This window comes from Neovison vison, chromosome 13, assembly GCF_020171115.1.
Source record: "Neovison vison isolate M4711 chromosome 13, ASM_NN_V1, whole genome shotgun sequence".
Taxonomy (NCBI): Eukaryota; Metazoa; Chordata; class Mammalia; order Carnivora; family Mustelidae; genus Neogale; species Neogale vison.
The window spans coordinates 53183100-53203610 of NC_058103.1; the positions used below are offsets into that span (position 1 = coordinate 53183100).

Sequence of the window (20511 nt, forward strand, 5' to 3'; positions counted from 1 at the left end):
AATTATCACTACCAGACATTATTTGTCCATTTGTTTGGATATAACCACCACCACTCTACTTGCTTCTACACATTCACCCCTCAGCCCCTGTGAGCGCACAGTAGCACACACACACACACACACCAGTGTTTGCTGTAATAGGGCAACCATTTTGTTTCTTGCTGAATCCTACTGCCTAACAGTGCCTGGCATATACTACAGGTCAAGAATATTATGCTGAATGAGTATGAATGCACATTTTGGTATTTTATGTAAGCAGGATGGTACAAGATTCTGGAGCCAGAATTCCCAGATTTGTAACCAATCTGTGCCCCTAACTAGCTATGTGTGACATGGGCAAGTTATTTAACTTGACTTTACAGTTACTTTATCTATAAAATGAGGAATATATTACCTGCCTCCTAGTGTTATGAGGATAACATGAGTCATTGAATCTAAAATACTTGGAACGTTGCCTACTATTATTTTTTTTAATAGTTTTGGAAGATTTTATTTATTTATTTGACAGCGAGACACAATGAGAGAGGGAACACAAGCAGGGGGAGTGGGAGAGGAAGAAGCAGGCTTCCCGTGGAGCAGGGACCCCGATGCGGGGTTCCATCCCAAGACCCTCGGATCATGACCAGAGCTGAAGGCAGACGTTTAATGACTGAGCCACCCAGATGTCCCTTATTTTTTATTTTTAACATCATCTCCATCTGACTGTCCTTGATCTATCTTAGATAGTTCCAAATATCCAAGTGTTAAAAATGAAAAAGGAATTTCATTGCCTGTTTGTAATTGAGGAAAAAATAAAATAAAAATAAACATAACTGAGGAGTGGAATAAATAGAAGGACCTTTCATTTTAGCATCTTTTTCTGGCTCGCTATAAAACTACCACAGAAGAATTTGTCTTTATAAATTTATAATTTTTGTATGTATACTAAATAGCTACTCAACTTAGTTATGACTTTTGCTGAATTTCTCATCAGAAATAGTTTAGTGTTGTTACATAGTAGAAGAAATTTCTCAACACAGACATTCACAGAAATTTTCCTCTACAGTAGGATTTTGTCCTAAAATAATTCTCTGAGCTGTTTAGATATTTGCTCTGGATTAGACTGCTGTGAAATATAGATTACTAGTAATCACCTTTGTAGTTTAAAGAAAATTAAATGCAGTTCAAAACCAAATTTGCAGAAAAAAGAAAAATGCTATTTTTTTTTAGTATAAGAATGGTGGTGGAGTATATACTACACAGCTGACTCTTATATAAGTCAGGTCTTTTGTCTTTAATGGATACCTTAGAATTTTAGGTGATTTTTTTTTTCTCCAGTGGTTGAGGTATTTGATATAAGAATATTTGACGTAGAACTGATTCTGGATTGGACAAAAAATTATGCAGTACAACTTCCAATCTTCCTTTTTTCTGTTTTCATTGTATATGAGAGTTTTTACCTTGTTACTATTTAAAATGGAATGTGGTTCTTACATAGATGAGCACTAAATATATGAGTTTTTTCTTTTTATATGATGTAAATTGATTTTGTAATGCTTTTGCTACAAGTAACAGGAAATATATACTTCATTTTATGCTGATAGGTGGTCCAGCTACAGGAATGGATGATTAAAATCATAAATAATAATACCGCTATATGTGTAGAAGGAAAATTGACGTAAGTATAACATTTCAGTATTTTATTTTATTTTATTATTTTATTTTTTTTTTAAAGATTTTATTATTTATTTGACAGAGAGAGATCACAAGTAGGCAGAGAGGCAGGCAGAGAGAGAGAGAGGAGGAAGCAGGCTCCCTGCTGAGCAGAGAGCCCGATGCGGGACTCGATCCCAGGATCCCAAGATCATGACCCGAGCCGAAGGCAGCAGCCCAACCCACTGAGCCATCCAGGCGCCCACATTTCAGGATTTTAATAAAATTTATAAGTATATAAGAGCTGGAAGGAGATGCATCTTCCTACAAAACAAAGACTTTGTAACAAGGTTACAAACTGAAGCCAGAAAAGTAAAAGGACTGTGCAGAAGCTGGCCATGTTGATTATAACCAGATTTCTTGTTTTCACCTGTTCTTTTTAGAATAGTAACAACTCAAATTTGTATACACAATGCTTTTTTTTTTTTTTAAGATTTTATTTACTTATTTGACAGACAGGGATCACAGGTATGCAGAGAGGCAAGCAGAGAGAGGAGGAAGTAGGCTCCCCTCAGCAGAGAGCCCGGTGTGGGGTTGGATCCCAGGACTCTGAGATCATGACCTGAGCCAAAGGCAGAGTTTTTAACCCACTGAGCCACCCAGGTGCCCATCATGATGCTTTATATTTTAAAGAGCTTCTATTAAGTGGACTGGTGTTCTCTGCTTAATTATATATGGGTAGTTAATATTTACTACGTGCATTTCAGTCCAGATTCTCACATCTAAATTGGGACAACCAGATCTAAATTACTGATCCAGAAAAGGAATCAGAATTATTTAACACTTTGCCATACAACTACATATTAAGTAATCATTGGCACTCTCTGGTTCTCCCTAAAGCAAAAGCGTCATCAGGTGAGTGGACTTTGCCTAATTTTGCTACTCTATTAGCACCATTTTCTCTTTTTCAAAACCAGTTTCTTAGTGGTTAAAAAAAAATTGTAATAAAAGGTTGTCATAAAATAAGATATCACTGTTCAGGGCACTCACCTAGAAGTTTGTAAGTTACTTATTTAAAATCTGTCTTGCCCATTCTATTTCTGCTTGTCTTGGGCCTATGCCCTTAATGTCAAAGAGGTGGTCTGTGTTGGAATCACGCTCCTGCTGCCTTACCAGCTATATGGCATGGGCACCTTATTATCCTTTATCAGTCTCAGTTTCTTCATCTGCACAAAGATAATAATAATATTACCTATTCTTTGGGTTATTTTGAATATTAAAATAGTTAATATTTGTGAGACTTGAGAACAGTGCTTTTGGGGTGCTATTTAAATGTTAAGTAAAATCAAACAAAAAAGCACAGGATCACTGTATTAAAATATGTCTGAGTTTAGTCCCATTTGACCAAATCAAAGGAACTTAACTGTCATATTACCCTTAAAATTAGTGTGTTTATTACTATTTACCTGATGAATTGGGGATGTTCAACATTTATCTAATACATCTTTATATTTTCTTTCTGTTTTATATTCCTAGCTTCATTTAAGGAAATACAAAGAGTAGATTTATGGGTTAGTGATTTGATCTTGCAGTTTGTTTTTTTTCCCAGTTGGAACTCTTTTTTCTTGTATTTTCAAAAAGGAAGGTAAAAATACTTGGATGTGTAGTGAGGGTAAAAAGACAAAAAGTACTCACAGGATTAGGGGAATCCAAACTATGTAACTGCATGAAAGCTAACACAGTATAAGCCCTGAGGAGAGGGACAGAAAAACATTCTTCAGAAACTTGGCATCAGTTAAGATGAAGTTGCAGGCATTGTCAGCACCATTTAGAGAAGGCCCCTGCTTCCTTGCTAATGATAAATTTTATATTAGTGGTTTGGTTTGGCCACAGTACAGTTTCTTATTACATACTCTGAGGATCACATTATCCAGGCAGTTGAATTCTGCTGTAATGTTTGGCCCTTAGATGTTTATAATTAAATGGATAATATTGCTAAATGTTTGTAGAGTGCAAATTTATTACTTTTTATTATTATAAGTTTGTATACTTACATATGTAAATTGTGATTACTGGTAAAATGTGACTATTTTGGCCTTTAATTTTCTCCTAGAGACATCACTAACATATATTGGCACAGTAATGTCATTATAGAACGGATTAAGCACAACAAACTTAGGACTTTATCAGGCAATATTTACATACTAAAAGGGATGATAGATCGGATTTCCATGAAGGAAGCAGGTATGACTGTCATTATTATAAATTACTTTAAATGAATCAACCATATTCCTAACAGTGATATCTATTTTTTTTGTTGTTCTTAGGTGTTTTAAAATTATGGATCAATCAAAACAAAAAATTAAAACAGAGTTGACCACATTATGTAAAACTATTTATTATATGTGTTGACTATTTTTCTCTGATTTAATCACCCTTAATGACAGTTTAAATAAGTTCAGTGATTTTTAAAAAATCAAGTGAAATGTTGTTGTGTGAGGAACTGCTTTATAAAGCTATCATTTAGCTTCCTAGTTTGTTGAACCTGCCCAGTACAACCCCAGTCCTGTTATCTAATTTTCTGCCTATGCTTTGCACACAGTAATGTGGCTGAAGAAAAACATACCTGAGTATCTTAAAGTTTGTGATTACCAGCAACAAGTTGTGGTCTCTTGGTATTCTACCACATTTCCCTATTGCATTCACTCTCCCATCCTCCTTGATGACTATTGCATATTTTTACAAATTTTCAATACCTCCTTTTTTCCTCTCACAGTAGAGGTGCTGGGGGGAGCACCTGAGCAATAGAAACAATCAGAAGAGAAGTTTACCATCATGTCTATTCCCCTGCTTGCATATGTATCTGCTTTTGTTTATGAATTTGTCAACCTCTCCATTTGTACCATACTTTCCATTTTCCCTCTTTTACTCAGGGATATCACTCCAGTAATTCTCCCTTATCCTGTCAAAAACAAAAACCCTTTTAACCCCACTTATGTCAGCTACTGCTTACAGCAAAAACAGCTCAGAAGATTCTAATTCCTTGAATTCTTTCCTATTTAAAAAAAAATTCTTTATTCATGCCTTAAATCACAATTCTTTACCAAACAGACCTTATCGGAGTTACCAATGGCCCCCACATTGCTAAATCAAGTATCTGCTTATCATAGTTATTCATACTTAACCTCCTTGAAATACTTCTTTTTTTGCCTTCAGGAACACCGTATTTAGATTTTCATGCTGCCTTTCTCCCTATTCCTTCTTAGTTTATTTGCTTATTTTGCTCTTTCTTCTTTGCCTCTAAATATGGAGTAGACTGTAGCTCTTTGTATATACATTCTATGATGTGCTTATTTCTTTGAGGCTTTAAATCTCATCTATATGGTGAATTTATATCTCTTACCAAAAAAACTCCCCAAGCCACTCAACTCATTTTCCATCTGCCCATTTGACATCTCCACTAGGATGTCTGCAGGCATCTCAAACTTGGTATGTCTAAAACATGGTCTTCTCCCTATAATCTGCTTAGGTAATGTTAATAGTCTTCCCCCTCTTTCCTTATTTCCAGTGGCTAGCCAGAATGCTTGGAGGCATTTTGAATCTTGTCTCTCTCACACCCACATTTAGTGGGTCAGTACATCCTATTGGAATTATCTCCATAATTTTTTGAGAAGCCAGGCCTCTGCTGACCTCTGTGGTCCCGACCTCCCTTACCTTTTATCTGAATCATTACAGAATCCTAACTGGTCTCATTGTTTCTTCACTTGTATTTCCAGAGACTTCTCAAAATAGCAGCTAATACAGTCCTGTTTAAGCAAGTTAAATCCTGTGGCTCCCTTGCTGAAGATTTTTTATAGCTTCCCATCTTACCCAAAGTAAAAGAGTAGGCCCATAAAATGACCCCAAAGCCTTATCATCTTCCATGTTCCTCTACTGCCTCTATTCTCTTCTGAGTAGTCTCCTAGTACTAACTTCTTTTCACTTCTCTCCAACCATACTAATTTTTACATCAGGCCAGGCACACTCTTACCTCATAGCCTTTTATTTCGTTCCCTTTGTTTCCAGTGTTTTAATCCCATATTGCCACATGGCTTACTCCCTCATGTCCTTCAAAGTTTTACTCAAATGATGCTATTTCAGTGAGAACCTCATTTAAAAATGCTGCACCCCTCTTCCTCCCCCAGCATACGTATATTAGTATCCTTTTGCTGACTGACTGCTTAATTTTTCTCCATAGCATTGGTGACCATCTAACAAACAAGATGTTTATTTATTGGTTTGCTTACTCTTTCACACTAAAAGTCAAGTTCCATGAAGACAGGAATTTTTGTTTTGTTAGCTGCTGAATCCTTAATGTCTGTGGCAGTGCCTGGCACAAAGTGAGCAATAAGTGTATGTTTTTTCAGTGATCTAATGAACCAATGATATGTCTTTAAAATTCTTAGCTTCTAGATAATTTTTGTTTGTTTATTGTTGAATAGGATATCCAAATTATCTCATAAGGAAGTTTATGTTTGGCTTTCCAGAAAAATGGAAAGAGCATATTGATAATTTTCTAGAACAATTAAGGTAAAGTACTTCTTAATTTTTAAAAAAGTAACTTTAGTAAGATATAATTTATATTTGATAAAATGCACCCATTTTAGGTATAAAATTTGGGGGGCTTTTACAAATATATCTGTTTAACGAATTAAATTGGTTTTAACTTGTTTTCCGGGGGGGGGCAGGGAATGTTAGTTTTAAAGTTCTCTCTAATCCTGGATTTTTAGAAAGCAGTAATACTTTACTAGAATTTCTGTCATATGGAATAAATCTGAGAGGAAAATAACACCGTTGACATTTCAGGGAGCATCCTCATTCAAACACCATTTAAGAGGGATGTTGCTGTTAAACACGGGTGTTCTTGGTCTTTTTTCATTCATTGCATCAGTAGTTATTGTCAGTTGCTTAGCAGACGCTGTGTTGGCACAGTAAAAGCAAAGAAAATTTTATTAATTCTTGCCATTAAAGGAACTCACAGGGGATACAGTAATATAAGTTAATTAATCACAGTACCATTGTATAATTTATAATGCTGGGGTGGAGGGATGGTCCTGTGAAGAGCCAGATAGGAAGTGTTTTTATGGGCATATTGCTATCAACTATTCAACTCTGCCTTTGTAACAGGAGAGCAACCGTAGACAGTACTTTAATGAATGAATGTGGCAGTGTTTCAGTAAAATTTATTTCCAGAAATAGGCAACTGTCAGCAATAGTCTTGTAATTTTCTTACAATATTAGCTTAAGTAGAAAATGAAAGAGCATAGAGTAGTAAACACTTACAAGGTTTTATGATTCTTTTAAGGTACTGTGTTTCAGTTCTTTGTGGGGGAAGAGGTAGAAGTCATAAAGGTTTAAATAATGTAAGATTAAAGATAATCTTTGCTGGGGGAGGAGCTTTATCTGAGGGACTTTATTTATATATTCAGTTTTTTTGTTTTTGTTTTTTGAGAACAAATATTAGAGGAAAAATGCTATACTTGTTTTTAGGGCTTGTGAAAAGAAAGAGAGAAAGGCCAGACAAAAACAGAAAACAGGAAGATTTGTCCCTGATATACGAAAATCATCAAAAAATGATGTGAGAGAAAACCAAACAGATGTCCTCCAAAAAGCCAGCACTACTTATGACATTGATTGTTGTCATTTGGGTATGTTTGCTTTTTTTTTTTTTTTTTAATCTACACTGTTTATAGTGTATTTAGTTTTTGACTTGCACTGCCCTAAAATTCTTATTTTTTAATACTTGAAAAACTACAGTGCAGTTTATTCTCTGCTTACTTCTTTAAATATTATGTTTTAGTTCATCAGAATCAAGAACACTAATAAACATGGCAATGAAAGGTGATTTTCTTTCACTTTCCTAGATTTAAGTATTTAGGTTACCAACCCATCTTGGACCTATATTACAAATGCCTATATTTTTATATCAAATTGCATTTTTGTTAATAGACAAAATCAGTTTGCTTCCATGGAGGGAATGGCATGTTTTTTTGAGTGACCATTGCTATAAGGTAGCTAACAGAACTGTTGCGTCACCTCTTTGCCAAAACTGTAATCTGCCTCATATCCCACCCTCCCTCCTGCTGGAAAAAAAGTATGAACATTAATTTACTACTCTTTCTAGATAACATTTCTTGAAAGTGTATTGTTTATTGTGAAAAGGCAGTTTATCTTCTATTTAATAATTTGTTAATATCTCCATCTTTGTACACATAGAAGTGAAAAATAGTAAGCGCAGTAGGTTGCCAGGAGCCACAGAATTAAACGTGTGCCATGGTAATTGCCAAAATAAACCACCATTAAGGCTCCCAGATGACCATGTAAATAATACTTCTCAAAATGGAGGAGGAAATGACTTATCTAATGAGGTAAGCTTTTACTGTACACTGTGATATGTAGAGTGGTGGTGTGATGCTACTAAAAATGTTCAGGACCAAATCAGAAATCATGAATTCTGTTAAATATCAGCCTTGACAATGTCTTGATAACTTATTTTCTCCGTGCCTTGTTGGAAAAGTGAAGTCAATAAAACAAAGTTTCGCTCTTAGAGTAATGCTTAAATAAAGTGTGTGTGTGTTTGTTTGTGTGTTTGTATATGCAGTTGACATATCACAGGTATTAAATCATTATAGGAAATATCTAAGATAGTTGATACCCACATGGTGATTCCAAAACTCAAGCTCTGGCAAATGAGTTTCTGACTGCCTCCATTAATGAAATTTGTAGAACTAAATGTACTTAGATATTTGCATGCTTGATACATACTATGAAAATACTTGAGGTCCTGTTTATAGGTAGTAGTCGTTAAAATAAAAAGCTATTTTTTTTTGCTTTTTTGTTTTGAAGGAATTAAATGGGAAGAAAGAATATGAAAACTTGTCTTCAAAGAAACTTGAAAATTGTGAAAGAGCAGATGAAACTATAATTAAAAGTCAGAAGCAAGGTATTTTATCTTTTTTGATTTTATAATAAGCAGATAACTCTTATTTGAAATGTTTTTAATATAATAATACTATATAATATGTTAAATATATAATAAAGTTATATTAAATATATAGTAAAAGTGATCTCAAAATTTCCAAATCTAAAGTGGTAAATGAAGTATTACAATGGTTATAAGTGTCGGGGGCTTTTTTGGTGTTTTTTCAGAATACTAGTTTTTTCTTTAATTGAACCATAATTAACATACAGTGTTACTAGTTTTAGATGTACAATAAAGTATGGTTTTTCTATATAACATAATTTGCATAATAAAATAATCTATTACCTTACATACCATATTTACTTGTAGGTTTCCCTTACTTAATCTAGATATTAAATAATTTTTATTTATTTATTTTTTTAACCTCTTTTTTTTTTTAAGTAAATTATTCACCCAACATGGGGCTCAAACTGATAACCCTGAGATCAAGAGTTACATGCTCTACCAGCTGAGCCAGCCAGGCACCCATAATGTTTTTTTAAATAACAAAGCTATTATTTTAAATTTGATTTTTGGAATATTCATGGTGATATAACTTTACTGGGTTTACATTTAAAAGAAATGTTTAAAGACTACGAATCTTTTAATGAAATTAATGCCATCATTTAGCTATATGTAAGTGTCGATTTTCAGTATGATTTCTTTGAAATCCTGCATACCAGAATTTAAAGAGTCTTTTCTCTATACATTAGCAATTTTCAAATTTCATGTTGAGTTAAATCCATCAGCTTAGTAGCATCTTTATTTTATTTCATAAGTGAAAGGAAGTGAAAGTGAAGAACATTTATTAAATGTTTAAAGACTATCAGGATCATGTGACTTAGGTTAAAGTATCCAGAATAGGATGAATCTTTATTCAGATTATTTAATAAAATCAATAAAAATATTCAGAATAAAAGTATTTTATTTAAAATTATAAAGCTCAAAAATTTCAAATTGCCAGTTGAACATTTGAGTCAGATTTTGTGAGGAATTAAAAGAAAACACTTCCATTAGGAAGATAGATGATCCATTGAGAAATCTTTGATTACTTTTAATTAGTAACTTTTGATTACTTTTAAAAACTTTGATTACTTTTAATTGGTACCACTTCTTCATGAATTATAATTTAGTGGCTTCTTTTCTCCCCAGCATCCAACATTACTCATCAGTCTTTATTTTATCATTCATCTTGTAAAATGGTACATTATATGTGTAGGTTGTTGCAGTATTTCACTATGATGCTTGGTGTGATGGTTTATGATTTGTATATATTACTTATAATGGCAATTGGAGAATTTCTCTCATTTTAATTTGCTTTCCTTAATAGTGACACAGTATAATAAAGATTCCCAAGTTCTGGTTTGATTGTTATTCCATAATGCTTCATGGTGTTTGGACAACTCAGCAAAACTGTGTTTCCATTGCCACCATTAGGAATGATAATGAGGCCACAGAAATATAGAGTTCCTTATTCCCCTAACTAGGATAGCTTGCATTTCATGTAAGGAATAATATACCTAGTAAAGTTTTAGCAACACTAGTGGCTTTCTTATGTCTCCTAAATATTTTACCTCAAAAGAGTTGATTTAATATATATTTATCTTTTACTGCATATTTGAAAGGCTCTGTACTAACTCCAACAACAACAAAAAATCTAAAAATGTAGATAAAATTCTTACTATTAAGGATTTTTTTGCAGTCTAGTTCAAAGATAAGACAAGTTTGTATATTTATAATTCAGGGTACATTGTCAAACATATTATTTAAAAGTATTCAGGAAATTTGAAGAAGAACTTCTTATTCACTTGAGGGAATCAGACAAAGTTTGTGGATGAGGTGGATTAGAGAATGGAATTAAAGCAAGTAGTGATTTGGTTTGTGAGTAAAGTAAACTCCAAGTAGAATGATAGTGAAAATTGAAGATCAAGAAAATTGGGAGAAATAGTGGTGCAGTAGACAAAGAATATAGGTCAGATTTGAGTACAGTGAGAGATCAGACCTACATTCAAGGCCAGACAGAGGAGTTTATGTGTACACTAAGTAGACTGTAGGAAGTCACAGACTGGTATAAAAAATATGTTTACAGTTGAGGGGCAATAATATGAACAGACTGGTGCTTCAAGAAGACTAGTAATGACAGTAATGTGTACATTGGAGTTTATGGGAAAAATATTTATTTTAGAAAAAAGATCTGTGCTTTATTTTGTAGCTAATTTGAGATTTTGATGTTTGGTTTTTGTCTTATGAAATTAAAGAGAGAACTGAAGAATCGAATGTATCCATTGACATTCTAACCTCAAGACAACTGTTTTTCTCAGACAAAGAAAGAAAATGTATGGCTCTTAATCAGAAGGAAGCTTATATTTTAGTGACACCACTTAAGTCTAAAAAAGTGATAGAACAAAAATGCATGAAGTATAATCTGTCCTGTGGCACCATTAAAGCAGTAACAGATTTTGCAGTGCCAAATCATCAGAAAGAAAGTAAATCAGACTTAAATGGAACTGTACATTTGATCAGTAAGCCCAAAAAGACCTTCAAAAATGCATTTGAGTATAGTGTAGATCAGAAAAATAAAAACAAGGAAGATTGCAATGAATGTGATTTGCTCACTGTCAACCAGAAAATCAAAATATCTCATCCTAAAAAGGAAAAGACGGTCACCTCCGATTTTAAGAAAAATACAAGGTTATTACCAAAATTAAAGAAAATCAAAAAGACATCTATGTCATTTGATGAGCATCAGTCTTCATCAGATTTGTCTAGTGAAGAGAGTGAAACAGAAGAGCGAATTAGAAAGAAAGCTGAAATTGCTAAGAAAACCAGAGCAAGGAATACCAAAGAAACAGTGGTTCACCTAAGGAAAAGCACAAGAACCACCACAAGGAAAATCCCAGTGATTTCTGAATCTGAAACTGAAGAAAGTGAAAGTGAATTTTATATCAAACAAAAGAAAGCTAGATGTTCTGCTAAAGAAAATCTTCAGAAAGCTGGCAATAGGAATGAGTCTCCAATTATTGAGGCAATAGGCTCTCATGAGACAAATAGGCATTCCTTTGAATGTTTTCCTGGTATAATTCAGGATGAAGAATGGAATGAGAAGGAATTACAGAAACTTCATTGGTAAGTAGTTAGATTTGACTTTAAAATATCTAGCGTGGCCACAAAACAGTTGAAGATGTAAAAATTCCAATAAAGAGCTGATGATTAGTGTGGCCTAATCATTAATATGGAAGATATCCAAAAACACATGGAGAGAAATTTATACAAAGAATGGAGGGAGAATCTAGATAACTTCCAACTATGTGCTTTGTGACCATAGTTGGCCACAGCTTCCATATGAACAACAAAAAAAGTTAATCTTCCTTTCCTTCCCATTTAATGTTTCAAGACAGCTACCCTCCCCCTCAAGAAAAGAATAACTATGTGACTATGTAACTATGTAACTTGATTGTGGTTGTCATTTCACACTGAACATGCATATAAAGTAATCCCATGTATACTTCATACAATTTTATTAAGGTGGGGAAAATACTTTAACAGAGAAATGCTGCTGTCTTATATCATAGTTTAAGAAATATTTTTTAGTTAAATTTATAATTACAAAACTTTAAAGCTGAATTCAGACCTGCAAATTATTTAATATGGTCTTTTCCCGCTGCATTTACAAAGTAGAAATAGCCTGAGAAATTAGGTGATCCATCCAAGGTTTCATGGTTAGTGCTGCTAATAAACCAAATATGACAAGAATTGGATTTAGCTACATAGATGTGACAAGCAATTTGAGAATTTGAGTAGTGCAGTAGCATTGGAAGCTAGAGCATAGTTGAACAATGGAGAGTGAATGAGAGAGTAAAGACAACCTAAGTGGATAACACAAGAAATTGGCAGTGTTAGGGAACAAAAAAATAGCTAATAGAAGAGTGTGAATATAAGGGAAGATGTGTGTTTGGTTGCTTATTTGTTTGTAAGAGGAATCAGAGTATGGTGGTGAGCTAATGGAATGATCTAGTAGAAAGAAAGGAAGATGTGATTGGTAAGAGAGAAGATAGAAACATACCACAATCGGTGATTCATTTGCTTGAGTGCTCCCTAACCTTTTAATATTTGGAATTCATTTTCAGATCTACCTTCTTGAAACACTGTTCTTGAAATCTCTGTGCTACTATGTCCTTCTCTTTCATTTTCCTAAGTGTTCCTTCTCTGTCTTATTTTCAGGCAGAGAATTTTCCTTCTTCTCCAAAGTCCTTTGTTTTGGGTGCTTTCTTGCTAAGATAATCTAGTCTTCTGTGATCTTTTCCTTTCATAGTTCTAACTTGACTCTTTGAACAGGGATTCCCAAATTTGTATCCCTAGTCCTGAATTCTTGTATTTAGATTTCTGTTTCCCATGGGGCACCTGGTTGGCTCAGTTGGTTACACATCTGCTTTGGGCTCAGTCATGATTCCCGGTCCTGTTTCTCCCTCTCCTCTGACCCTCCCTCCACTTGTGTTTTTTTTTCTCTCTCTTTCTTATAAATAAATAAAATCTTTAAAAAATATATATATTTGTGTTTCCCTTTGCCTGTTGGGCATCTCTTCATAAATCTCACAGACAGAGATTCTAACATAATATGTCAAAAACTAAACTTATTTTCCCCTGCCAGTCTACTTGGCCTGACATTCCTGATTCTGAAAATGTAATTCTTTCCATCATCTGTGTTTAAACTTTATCATTATTGATTCTGTTTTTAATTCAGAGTCGTTCTCAAGGAGCTATAGATTTTTCCACAGGATCATTCCATCTGCACTCTTTCTCTTCACACTACTCTTTTTCAGACTCCTTATGCCTGCCTGAACTATGGAAGTAGCTTTGTATTTTTACTTAGTTGTTTGCATCTGTGTAATCTGCTTTATGTATCTCCAGATTAATTTTAATGTAATGTAATGCTGTGCTTCTAACATCAGAAACCTGCCCTGCATTCTTACTAATCTTCAAATTATATAGAGATCCTTCTGTCTTGCAGTGACAGCATACAGTACTTCTATTTTAATTATCCTTTGCAGCTGTATCCCATCATTTTGTTATCATAACGGTTTTCAACCTTTATTCTATATCCATTTCATCTATGATTTTAATGAAATTAAGAATTTCATTAAGAATGAAATTAAGATTCCAGTTCCCAAAAAGATAAGGAAAGCACATTCTAGTGTTTTTTGTGTGCAACTATGAACAGAATGCATGGAACAGCTTTTTGTTGACTCAAGAACCTAAATAGTAGCAGGCTGGTTTGGAAAGACTAGAATTTTAAGTACCACTGAAGTGAGGACATAATTCTAGTTTTCCCTCTGGTGTTCCTTAACCTAGATTAAGGCCACTTAAAATGTAGAAGTGGGCACTGAGGCATGACTAAGAGTTCAAAGAAAAGCCCTCCACTTCTGGCTTGGGGAGAAGGAAAAAGGACTACTAGCACTCAGCAACAGTAGTAGTAGTCCCCCAGTTCTCTTTTTCTTTTCTCCTTTCCCTTATGTCACAGTCCCCATGTAATCCTGCAAGGGTGAAAATCACAGCAGCATGTGGGGCCCACGTGGACCTAAAACTCTGAAAGTGGGAAACCTTCCTCCAATTACATATAGGTCTCAAAAGGGGAGGGCAACTGGGGTTCCTTTGTGTCTCAGTCAGTTAAGTGTCTGCCTTCAGCTCAGGTCATGAAAGAAAAAGGTAGAGCTACCCGTGTTGGCATTTTTCTCTTTCTGTCCTTTGGGCTTGGCACTGCAGAAGGATAGTTGTATGAAGTGTACTGCAGAGCTGGGTAACTAAAGCACTAGGTTTCTGCCAGAGAACCAAAACCAGAAACCCTGGGGAACTAACAATTGCAAAGGGAGGAGCTAGGGAAAACAACCCTATATAAAGTTGTTTATGAACTTTTGAGCTCACCCCTAAGTTGCAAATGTGAGGATCTGATACTAAACTGTATACCCAATACTGACGACTGAACTGAGAGGTAGAGTGCCACCCAGTTTTTAAGCCAGCCAGCCACTTGGTATCCCCCGACACAGGATATTTTAATAGCACTGCAAAGCTTTAAAAATAGAACATACGGAAACTACTACCACAAAAGACTGACTGGAATTTATAGCTCAGGTTACAACCAGATTGCCTGCTAAAACAAAAACATTAACATTTTCCATAGATAAACATGACCAAAAGTTTTACAGTATTTCAAAATGCCTAGGAAATAGTCCAGAATTACTCAGTATACAGAGAAACAGGAAAATTTCGATTTATTTAAAAAAAAAAAAATGTTGAGATGACACAGATGTTGTAATTATCTGGAAAGATTCTGAAGCAGGTGTATTAAAATTGTCCAGGAGGCTTTCCCAAGAGCTGACAAGATGGTGGATGTGGAACAGCAGAAGCGCACCTTCTGCAAGTTCACCTTTGGCATCGTAGACCTTGACCAGCTGCTATACAGTCCTAGGAGGTTGTTGCAGATGATGTATGGTGCCCAGCTGCAGCAGAGGTGAAACTGGAGTTTGTGGGAGAAGCCATACTTACTGCTGGAGCACCTGTGCAAGACCAAGAAGGAAGCTCCCCCGCCATGGCATAGTCCCTAGGTGCTCCTGCAGGACATGATCACCATGCCCAAGATGGTGGGCAATGGGGGGAGGGGTCTAAAGTGGCAAGACCTTTAACCAGATGGAAATCAAGCGGGAGATGATTGGCCACTACCTGGGCAAGTTCTTCACCACCTACAAGCTTGTGAAGCACTGCAGGCCTGGCATCAGAGCCATCTACTCCTCCTGCTTCATGCCTCTCAGGTAGCCTGTTTGGCCAATAAAGGCACAGAATTCTTTAGTCAAAAAATTTTTAAAAGCTCCAGGAACTAAAAGCAACCATTCTTGAACAGAAATTCAGAAAATTTGACAGAAAATTTTAGAACTGGGAAATAGAATAATCAAAATAAAAAACTTAGTAGATAGGCTCAGGAACAGAATGGAAATGACGAAGGAGACAGTCAATATCAGAAATGAAGGAATAACAAGAGAAATGGTAACTATCTGGGCAAATACAACAGACTGTTTTCTTGAATTCTTTAGAATGTTTACTGGTTGATAGCCAATATTACATTGTATGGTGGAATTTTGAATATATGAAATTTAATACATAAAACAACAATATACAGAGAGAAAGGATGAAGAGACTTATGGTAAATTTTCTATTCTACTCGAAGCAGTAAAATATTGATTCTAAGTAGATGATTATGTTTGTAGTAATCCATAGAGCAACTACTAAGAGACTATAGAGAGGTATTTTCAAATATACATTATAGATATAATACTAAAAAAAATTTTAATCCAAAAGAAGACAGAAAAGAAGAAATAGAAAACAGAACAAAGCAGACAGCTAATAAAATTATTTAAATCCAAATATAATTATGTTAGTGGTCTGAATGCGCCATTTAAGACATTGTCAGCATGAATTTAAAAAATCCCTGCTATAGTGCCATGTAAGAGAACTTCAAAGGTGAATAGGTAACTTACAAGTGGAAAGATAGAAAAATACCATGGTAACTCTTAGCTGAAGTGGCTATACTAAAACCTGTCAAAGATTTTAGTGCCAAGAAAATTATCAAGGATAAAGAACATTACAAAATTAGAGAAATGTCAATTACTAGGAAAACAATGTTAAATATATATGCATCTAACTAAAAAAACCCTCAAAATACATGAATCATAATCAGAGAATAAAAGGAAATGACTGAACTGAAAAGAGGTAAAACCACATTTACAGTTGGAAACTTCAATGCTTTTCTGTTGCAATTGATTGACTAGTAGACAAAAAATTAGCAAGGCTACAGAAGAACTGAACAACACCCATCAGCCAACTATCTAATCAACATTTATAGAATAGTCTACCCAAAAATAGGGGGAAAAATACATTTTTTTCCAAGGATAGGTGGACATTCACTAGATTGAACGTTGACTAGGTCATAAAAACATCTTGACAAATTTAAAATAACTGAAGTCATGCATAGGGTGTTTGTTCTTTGACCATAATTGATTTAAACTACAAGTCAATAAAGGAAGGCTAACAGGAACATTTCCAAGCAGTTGAAATTTAAATAACACACTTGTGAATAATCCATGGGTCAAAGAGGAAGAGGTCTGGGGGAAAAAAGATACTGAACTGAACAGAAATGAAAAGATATGAAAATTTGTGGTGTGAGCACAGAAGTTCACAAACAACTTTATGGGGTGGTTTTGTAGAGCTCCTCTCTGTTGATTTCTGTGGAACTTTCCACATAAATGAGTCATGGTACACTCTTAGAATGAATGGACTCCTGAGTAATAAAAAGTAAGAACTACTGATAATGTAAAAACCTGAATGAATTTCAGAGGCATGCTGAATGGGGGTGGGGGAAAGGCAGCTCAGAAGGTTACATCCTGTATAATTCCATTCTGGAAAGACAAAACTAAGAAAACATCAATGATTGCTAGTGGTTATAGTGGTGGACACAAAGAGGAAGCGCTAGGAATTTTTTTCAGCATAATGAAACTATTATGTATCCTAATTGTGATCATGGTTATACAAGTCTTTATATTTGTTAAGATTCATAAACCATATCCAAAAAGACAATTTTACTATGTTAACTTAGGAAAAAAATGTTAAGGAGCCTATACTGCATACACTTAAAATATTTAGAGATGGCATGCTTGGGTTTGAGCTCTGCTTTTCTAGTTTTGTTTTTTGGTTTTTTTTTTTCCCCAAAGCTCTAATCCCAGCCATGCCTTTGAAATTTACCATACTACAAATACACTACTTTCTGTTCCCTAACTTTGCATCCTGCCTCCTCATCTTCATTTCTTTGCCAATACTATTGCCATATTTTCACCTGTTGTATTTTATCCATCCTTCAAATTTTATCTCACATGTCAGTCACTCCTTCCTGTCACCTTTCTTTATCATCACTTATTCCTACTACCCCACTTAACTATATATAATGATTCTTTCTTAATTAGGTATAATACTTAATGCTTCTTAGAACATAAAGCAATTCCAATCCTGACTGCATAGCACAACAATCACCTGAGAATCTTTTGAAAAATTCAAAGTGTTGGCACTATAAACCTACTAAATTGAAATCTTTAGGGGTAGAGTCTGTGAATCTATTTGCTTATTTTAATAACATCTGCTTGCTTGTACATTTGATGTAACCTACTCAAGTGATTCTTAGTTGCGTCCCACTATTTTGTACTCCTCATCATGCTTATAACCTAGTTAGGAAATAATTACTCTTAAGAGGTTTATGGAAGTATATCAGGGTAATCTGACTTAGCTTAAGCAGATACTTGAACTAAGATCTGAAAGACAAAAATTATTTAAGCCAAATTTTCATGATAAGTTCATTATAAATAAAACAGTAGGACAAAAGTGGAAAGGAAGAAAGCGTATTTACAAATACTGAAAGAAGGCCAAAATGATCAGAGTACAGAAAATGAGGGCAGAGCAATACAAAATAAGATAAAAGAGATAACAGTGTGAAAGTCATAGTAAATACTTTGGTTTTTATGCTAGTGAGTTATAAACGCAAGTTATATTTTTCTCCCTGTTATCTATTATAGCAAGTTTTAAGTAGGATTGGAGTTACATTATATTTGCTTTTTAACATTATCTGGGATAAAGTAGAGATGTGTTAATTTTAGACTAATTAAATTCATTAATTATTTTTATTATGAAAAATAGTCCTGGCAGTTCTATACTTGCAAATTAATGATGTACACAATAGGGAAGCCTGAGCCTCCCAATCCTTTTAGTTCTTCACTTTAGAACACCTGTGGAATGATTAACTGCAAAAAGTGGAGCATTCATTAGTGTTTAATGCTTGTAAGTATTTGTCTTTCTTTTATGCACGGAGAGAGTAGTATTCTATAGTCAACTTGTCCTTTCACAAGAGCTGATTCGTATAGATTTACAATTAGATTAATTAATTTATTTATTTATTTATTTTAAAGATTTTATTTATTTTATTTGACAGAGAGAGATCACAAGTAGGCAGAGAGGCAGGCAGAGACAGAGGGGGAAGCAGGCTCCCTGCTGAGCAGAGAGCCCAATGTGGGGATCGATCCCAAGACACTGAGATCATGACCTGAGCCCGAAGCAAGCGGCTTAATCCACTGAGCCACCCAGGTGCCCCAGATTAATTTATTAAGTAATACCCTAAGCTCATCATTTCCTAGTTATTTTACTGCATTTTATTATTACTGTCTATGCCTTAAGGTTCTTTACATCAATTATATCTATATTGTGGAAATCCCATATAATTGTGTCTTATCACACATTTCTTACTGCACATTCAGGGACATTATGTTGGTAGCTTAAAATCAGCCACAATAGAGGTATTTACCATATAGAAATTGGCAAAAACCCTACGAATAAAGGACTTTTTAACCCCAGAGGGCTGGTTTTTAAAATTTATCAGCATAATGCTGTATAGGTTAATTGATGAGTTAAGTAGATCTTTTCTGGCTGAACTGTCAGCTTAACCACAATATGTAAAATCTGTTGGGGGGGAGGAACGCAGAAATATGTGTACCAGTTTCTAAATATTTACAAATAAACTTTCAGAATATAACTCATTTATTAAATTTGGTGACTACCTTATATTGACAGTTTTTTTTTCTCTTTCAATTTTTATTTCCCTCAATTATATATAAAATATTGTATTCTGTAAATTATGATAGATTGAGAGCAAGAATAACACTTTTTAGTAAGAATTTATAACTGGAGAATATATAGCAACTAAGAGCTCATTCTCCAATATACTTAGCACCAGTAAGACTAGTCATGCTTGAGTCCCCCAGAAGATCAGATCACTGATAGTTAGACTTAGGAAAAAGATGTTGAGAGACCTGAGATGAATTTCAGGTTTAATAGAATACAACAAAATAGAAGATACCTACCAAATATGTAAAATTACATCTTCATATTTTAAATACTCAAGTAAGTTACTGAATGGAAGGAATAGTTTCTTCTTCCCAGTTATCTAGAATGGTTTTGGTTAAAATTCCTTTAGCTCAGTAAGTCTCATTGGTTTAGTGGTATCCATTCAGGAAGTTGTTTCTGTTAATTTGAATTTCTTGTTCTTTAACTGGTTTTGGTCTTCTGTAGTGCTTTTGCATCTCTTCCAAAGCACAAGCCTGGTTTCTGGTCAGATGTAGCTATGGCTGTAGGTTCTCGATCTGCTGAAGAATGCCAGAGGAAATACATGGAAGATCCCAGAGAAAAAGGATCCCAGAAACCTGTCACTAAGAAAAAAACAGTTAGTCCCAAAGGCCAAAATGGTAACCTTTGTAAGTAGTTTTTTCCTAGTTCTCAGTATTGATTTCTAATCACTCACTAGATACATTTATCTATGTATTGTCATCTTATAGGTATTTTCTCCAAATTTTATACCTAGAAAGAATTCTAAAGATCATCTGTTGAATTTTTTTACATCTTATGCAGATAGTTAATCCCATCAATAGTAGCCTTAGTAGCCTTATGCTTTGAATTTATTCTAGAAAATCTCCACTTAGATCCAGAGATTTCAGTATCTGGTTTATTTTTCTAAGAGTCTAATTTGAGGCCACTTGGTTAGGTTCCCCTAGAAATTCATAATAAAATTCAAATTAATTTTTTATATTCCCCAGGAGTACACATTCCTGCTCAAGGTTTATGACATAGCTTATACTACGCTTTGGAAATAATCTATTCCTGTCCTAATTCAATAAGTTTATATTTTTTACAAAATCAATAAATTAGGCATTCAGCAAAGGGAATGTAGGAGGTAACCTTTCTTTCCCTCTGGGTAAAGACCTTTTCCACCTCACCCTGGCTGATCTTAGGTAGTTTCT

General features: G+C 34.4%; 1 protein-coding gene across 2 annotated transcripts in view; it reads left to right on the forward strand.

The window, feature by feature from the left end:
• The window catches only part of MIS18BP1 (MIS18 binding protein 1), a 48391-nt gene that overhangs the window by 16672 nt on the left and 11208 nt on the right, over positions 1-20511 (forward strand). For both annotated transcript variants that reach the window (XM_044232138.1, XM_044232139.1), the window contains exons 4-11: positions 1584-1657; positions 3746-3876; positions 6114-6201; positions 7162-7319; positions 7888-8039; positions 8518-8614; positions 10891-11758; positions 19787-19968. In XM_044232138.1, coding sequence (XP_044088073.1) covers positions 1584-1657; positions 3746-3876; positions 6114-6201; positions 7162-7319; positions 7888-8039; positions 8518-8614; positions 10891-11758; positions 19787-19968 — 1750 coding nt within the window. The remainder of the gene's footprint in view (positions 1-1583; positions 1658-3745; positions 3877-6113; positions 6202-7161; positions 7320-7887; positions 8040-8517; positions 8615-10890; positions 11759-19786; positions 19969-20511) is intronic.